The sequence below is a fragment of the Chelon labrosus genome (genome assembly GCF_963514085.1).
Source record: "Chelon labrosus genome assembly, chromosome: 19".
NCBI classification, from domain to species: domain Eukaryota; kingdom Metazoa; phylum Chordata; class Actinopteri; order Mugiliformes; family Mugilidae; genus Chelon; species Chelon labrosus.
In genome coordinates, this window is record NC_140352.1 from 8,807,933 (window position 1) to 8,813,941 (window position 6,009).

General features: G+C 45.6%; 1 protein-coding gene across 2 annotated transcripts; it reads right to left on the reverse strand.

Annotated features, from left to right (window-relative positions):
- Nucleotides 1-1,160: 1,160 nt before the first annotated feature.
- On the reverse strand, nucleotides 1,161-4,265 carry kcng3 (potassium voltage-gated channel, subfamily G, member 3). Of its 2 annotated transcripts, none has more exons than XM_084567926.1 (2): nucleotides 3,566-4,265; nucleotides 1,161-2,047 (listed from the first exon to the last, which is right to left on the reverse strand). In XM_084567926.1, the coding sequence occupies exons 1-2, from the start codon at nucleotides 4,189-4,191 to the stop codon at nucleotides 1,402-1,404; spliced, it is 1,272 nt and encodes a 423-aa protein (XP_084424052.1). In that variant the 5' UTR covers nucleotides 4,192-4,265; the 3' UTR covers nucleotides 1,161-1,401. The 2 variants fall into 2 exon arrangements, with proteins under 2 accessions (XP_084424052.1, XP_084424051.1); XM_084567925.1 differs by having other exon boundaries at nucleotides 1,161-2,113.
- Between the last annotated feature and the right edge of the window lie 1,744 nt (nucleotides 4,266-6,009).

Consider the following 6,009-nt stretch of genomic DNA (forward strand, 5'->3'; position numbering starts at 1 on the left):
TTTCGTGACAGTAAAACTACTTAAAAGCACAGCAGCAGCAACAACAACAAGGATATTGAGATGTCTTACAGAACATACTAAACTCGTACAGGGCCACAAAGATTATGAAGGAAATAACAGACTTTAAATTTAGAGACGGACAGATAACGAACGGGCTCATTAATTGTTTAATTTCCTCTACGGGAGAAGAGTGTGTGTGCATGTGTGTAAAAAAAAAAAAAAGAAAGAAAGAAAGGATAGTTGATGGCAAGAGGAGGAAGAGGAGAGGAGATGCAGAGAAAGACTGTTGTGTGGGAGAGGTGTTGACTTGTTTGTTTGGATCATGTGTCTCTTCAACAAATCGTATACTCTTGGCAAACCATGAGCAGCGCAATCATGTCTGAATCACGAATGTCAGAACCATCATCTGTGACAGACTCTGATGTTCACTTTATTTTTTTTCTCCACGCTTGTCGTAATTTCAACTAATTCCCTCCAGCCACAGGACGAGAAACGCTGTCTGCCAACCGGGAGGTGTGTGTGTGTGTGTGTGTGCGTGCGGCCTATTTACACACAAATCAACCGCCGTTATGATTGACACGTTGGAGGATGAGGTTGCCTTGGAGACGCAGAAACACAAAATGCCTCTCATTCACTCGCAAAAAGAGAAGCAGTACGCACTCCATCTATTGATTCTCTGCGCTCAGGCTTGCTCCGCGTACCGTCAATTTTGTTCCATAATCTCCTATCCTCCACTTCACGTCAAATCTGCCCTGTCATTTTGTCTGCCACCTCCTAGTCCTCTCTGACCTCTCTCTATATTTCATTAGCCTCGGCTTAAGCTGCTCCTACACGCCGGGCCCCGCTGCGCAGCCCCCTTCTCCGTCCCCACTTTGCACTCTGTTGTTCGCTCCTTTCTTTTTATTTCACAGGTTTAACAGAACGCATCTAGGTCACACATCAATCTTGTGTAACTTGGACCATCTGGGTCCGGAGCTTAGACAAAGTGAACGGCTGACGGCCAGACGAGCACAAACACATTGCACTTGACGCAGCCATCTCTGCCCGTGTTGTTACCATGGGAATACAGTGTAAACAGGAGCCACTGTCAAAACTGGATTGATTGCACCTGTGTGTGTGTGTGTGTGTGTGTGTTAAATAAATATTTATTTGTGTATTCCTGTTATTATCTTCAAATGGCGAGCTGTCAAGGAGGCAGTCACTGAGCATGCTTGTTGAAGACGGTGACTGAAGAGCATCAGCGCAACGGGCAGGAACTAGACGCGGCAAATAAAATCTGGTGCTGCTCAGGCAGGGAACAGGGCCGTCCACGCGTTTGGTCATTACTTCCGCAGGTATGTAGGTTTGTTGAGTCTCTTTCTGATGTAGTCAGTGTCACAGATGTTTGGTGTAAATGCACGTTCATCGCAGCATCTCCACTGACAGGTTGCGTGCACATCTGGCCGAGCGCATTTTGAGTTCATGGTAGCACTGGACAAAACTGTGATAGATGAACGTTATGGGCAGCGCCAGGAGTACAATGCCACTCACTACGCACATTCCCCCAAGCACCCGTCCTCCGACTGTCACTGGGTACACGTCCCCGTAGCCCACGGTAGTCATGGAGATGATGACCCACCAGGCGGCGGCTGGGATGCTGGCGTAATCCGGGTTCTGGGTGCCCAAGTCCAAGCCGTGCTCCAAAAGCTGGGCAAGAGCGCTGTATATTGCCATGGCGACGCAGACAAACACCATCAGCATGACCATCTCCCGGTAGCAGCGCCTGAGTGTCAGCCCCAGTGTCTGCAGGCCCAGGAAGTGTCTGGCCAGCTTCATGAGCCAGAACACTCGCATCATCCTCAGCACCCGCAGTATCACTCCAGCAACCCCGAGCCCGGCACCTGGCATCCCTGCCCGGGCCATTGCCATGGTGACATAGTAGGGGGTGATGGCAATCACGTCGATGATGTTGAGCGGCCGGCGGAGAAAGTCCCACTTGTCTTTGGCCACCAGAAAGCGCACTATGCACTCTGCTGTAAACCAGCCAATACACACAGCCTCCACTATCCTACAGGGAGGAGAGGAGAAGAGCAAAATTAGCTGCACATTCTGTAAACAGGAAACGACAGTGGAGCTACAGAGCGATATGGATGATATGAGATACTGCTTGGCAATCAGCAAACACGGGGAAGAAGGAAGCAAAGCAGAGATGAAGCAAATTATGGGAAGTATGGAACACATGTGACGCAATCCAGGACTGACACGGGTAAACAAAGTCGGGAGGACGCGCGATGAGCACGGAGGACTAATAAACCACAAGGAAACTTCACAGAGGGGGGATTAGAGACCTTCAAAGAGAGATTGTGACACTATTATCCCATTGATTAGCACAGCAAAGGCGATCAAACTGCATTAATGAGTGGCGGTGCTCAGAAAGCAGACCGAGCAAACACACTACCGTGCTCGAAGGGTAAACTATCAGCACAATTAGACCAAACTAAATTATGGGGCTGCCGAGAGAACTGCATCATGTACTGGCATGAAACGAAATTGGAATCCATTTGACCCAGAGTATAAACTACACTTTTAGTTGATTACCTAACCACTGTATCCGATCCAAAATTCGAAACTACGTCCAGCCAGAGTGAACATAACCTAGCCTTATATAGAGAATAGCCGCCTCGGGCTTCCTAGAGGGGAGACTGCGGCCAAAATAACCTAGAAAGGGATATGCACTTTTTCACCTTGTGTCCACAAACTGAAGTTAAAACAACAGACTAGAAATGTGACTTTGCACAGGGGGTGGCTCCTGCGATCCCTGTTTTGTTTGCTCACATCGATATATAATCCCTCAGCACACATTCTACTTTCACCTCATTACGCCTTCAAATATTATGAATCTAATATTATCTGATATGTTTGTCCTGCATGTGTGGTGTGCAATATAAACTAATCAAACCAATAAGATGGCCTGAGGAGAAAGAGAGGGGGGGCTATAAGGGGAAAAACTAGTAAGACAGAGCAAAGAAGACCTTTTTGTCTAATAATTAACACCTGACTTTTTGTGGATTGGTTATTGATTTGTTTCCTTGGGAGCTTCTATGCCTGTCATGTGAACATCCTACTGTTTAATGCCTGAAACTTGTCATTGTGCACAGTGACTTCACTAAACGAGGACAAATTCCTCGTAGGCCTGCGCGAAGATGCTTTTAATATCTTGCGTCCAAGTCATTGGTAATGTTTTTTTTATCCTTTAATAGAAATATATTAGCACAGAGAAAGGGGGGATATGGAAAATTTCCTCACTGCGGTAACCTTCTGGATAATGGTGCGCATCCGTGCAGGCGTTGGCATGAGATTCTGAAGTGTTTACGAGTGTGTTTATTTATCAATAGAGTGTTTGCAGAGACAGAAACGCATCCTTGACATGTTCTATCCTGTTGTTATCACTTTTACGCGCCGGACTTTTAAGAGCACCCTCTCACTTGTAGGATGCCCGCAAACGCAGTGTTTAAAACATTAGGCAGCATATTCGTGAGCCACCGTTTCATTCCTCAAACTTGATCCACCCCTGATCGCCGCCTACCTGTGCTCCTCCACAGTATTTCTCTTGGCTGTGTCCCAGTCCGGCAGGGTGCTGGCACACAGCATTATCATAGAAACGATCACAAAGATCACGGACACCGAAGCCAAAAGCTGCGCTGCAAGAGAGGAGCTGGGCTCCTCAAACATCTTGCGCATCTTCTCCATACATCTAGCGCGGCCGGTGAGAGCAGTCCGTTGCACCGACTCGCCCGGGCTCTGGGACTCATCATCTGACACCCTGATATCCCCCTCAGACAGAGTGTCTAGTCCGATATCGGACATCCTGTCGTCCAGGCGTTTCTGGCAGCAGGAGTCCAAGTGCGCGCTCTCCAGCCCCCAGTAGAGCATCTCTGTGTAGAATGACAGCTCACACACTCCGGGAACAAATCTGAGTTTACCGGAGCGCACGTAAAGCATAATGAACACAAAAGCTTGAGCGTGGCGATCGAAGAAAAACTCATTCCGGTCCCGGTCGTAGTCGTCGCACAGTTCAAGGACCTCTTTCTCAGTTGCGCAGGCATGCAGGCGACTGACGCGCCGAAGAGGGAAATCCCTGATCACCTCACGGGTGAAGGCGTACCGGGTTCCCCCAACGTTGAGCACACAGATGCTCTTCCCGAACTTCATCTTGTCAACCTACTAAAACTCCTGTTCACAGTCCATCCCTCCTTCCATGGCAGGAGTTTGGGCAGTTGGGGTGCTTGCAGTATCCCATGCCCCCGGGGCGTGGTTCACTCCGAGTGGAGGTGGCTCGGCGTTGAGGTCCGTGGCCGGTGGAAACTATTCTTTCAGTCCCTCACTCTCCTCTCCTCCCTCTGTAGCCTCAAGAAGAGACTCTCCACCCCAGCCAGGGCGAGCCAATCCCATCAGTGATGTCACAGGCGCGCACAGACGCACGCAGCGAGGGAGAAAAACCCGAGGAACTCTACAGAGCGTTTTTACGCACAGTTATCTCCAAAGGGGAGGCTGTTATGAATCGATCTTTATGTTGTCGTGGGAGCGTTGTTTCTCGTTTTTTCATCACCAAACATGAAGAAAATAATAGCAATAAATTACTGGATTTTGTTGTTGTTGTGTTGTTTTGAATATTATTCGTTAATGACTTCTCCCACTACTTCCTCTATTGTATTTCCTTAATACGTAACAATATAGAACAAGCACCCATTACACAAACACACCTTTGGACTCTTAACCACTCACATAAGTCACCGTAAGTTACATTAATCAAACATGCAGAATCAATTGGCTACAGTTCCTTTCATATTTATATCCATTTACACCTATTTTTAATATAATCTTTCTATACACTCATTTGCCAGTTCATTAGGTGCACTGAACGCATTGCATTCTTACGTCCATGCACTAAATCTCAGCTTCATGAAGATATTCAGCCTCGGCTTGAGAAAAACTGAGAGAGCAACTGTATCATTGAATTTTATGTTTCTATTATTATTTTTGACAACCCCGTTTAGTCAGTGGGCTAGACTAAATATCAGAAACACGATAGAGTTTAATCCAATGCAGTTTAGCAGTACCTCCATAATAAACACTTGTATGCTTTAGTCAGATATGTGTATCTATGACAGATGTATGTTTATCTTGCTGTTCTCTTCTCTCTTTCTTCTGTCTGTACCCGGCTGGCCTTAGGCAGATGGGTCCCTCCATATGAGCTGGGTTCTGCTCAAGGTTTCTTCCTGTTAAAAGGTAGTTTTTCCTTGCCACCGTCGCCTTCAGGCTTTCTCTTGGGGTTTCAGGCCGGGTTTTGTAAAGCGCCTTGAGACGATTTGTATTGTTACTGGCGCTGTATAAATAAATAAATAAATAAATAAACATACAGTTGAATTACCACCTTATAAAATAGGATCTTTTCTATCCACCTGCAATCCGTCTGCTCAACTCTGAGCCTTAAACTGGACCTAAATACCACTGCACTTTGCTCACAGAGCTGTTTTCAACACTGTAAATGTACGTATATACGAGCTACCCCCCTCTAAGTTCAAGTTTACAGTCTATATTTTATATTACAGACTATATTTTTCTCAGTTTTATATTTACACTTATATTGCTTACCTTGTGTGCTATGTGCAGTTACTACTGTTTTACTGTAGTACTTTTTTTTTTTTTTACTACTGGCTGCAGGTACAATTGTACTATGTATAACTTTGCGTGTGACAAATAAAACCCATCTTATCTTATCTTGTCTTTAGTCTTTAGTGCAGAACTGTTATATTAGAATACATTTATATTCACCAGTGTACCTAATGAAGTGGCAAGGCAAGTTAGTGTATGTTGCATATATACACAGTATATTTTTTTATATTTATTGCACTAAACACCAGCACAAATGTGTGTGAACATACATGTTTGATGTCATATTTTGGTTTAAAGTTAATTTTTTTATCAGATATGTGTATGGTCACCTGAAAAAAAATAGAGTTTCATTCT

Bases quoted from the DNA above. Each gene is read 5' to 3' on its own strand.
- kcng3 (XM_084567925.1), bottom strand. From the start codon at position 4,191: ATGAAGTTCGGGAAGAGCATCTGTGTGCTCAACGTTGGGGGAACCCGG. The intron at 2,114-3,565 runs GTAGGCGGCGAT...ATCGCTCTGTAG, and splicing joins AATACTGTGGAGGAGCACAG to CTCCACTGTCGTTTCCTGTT.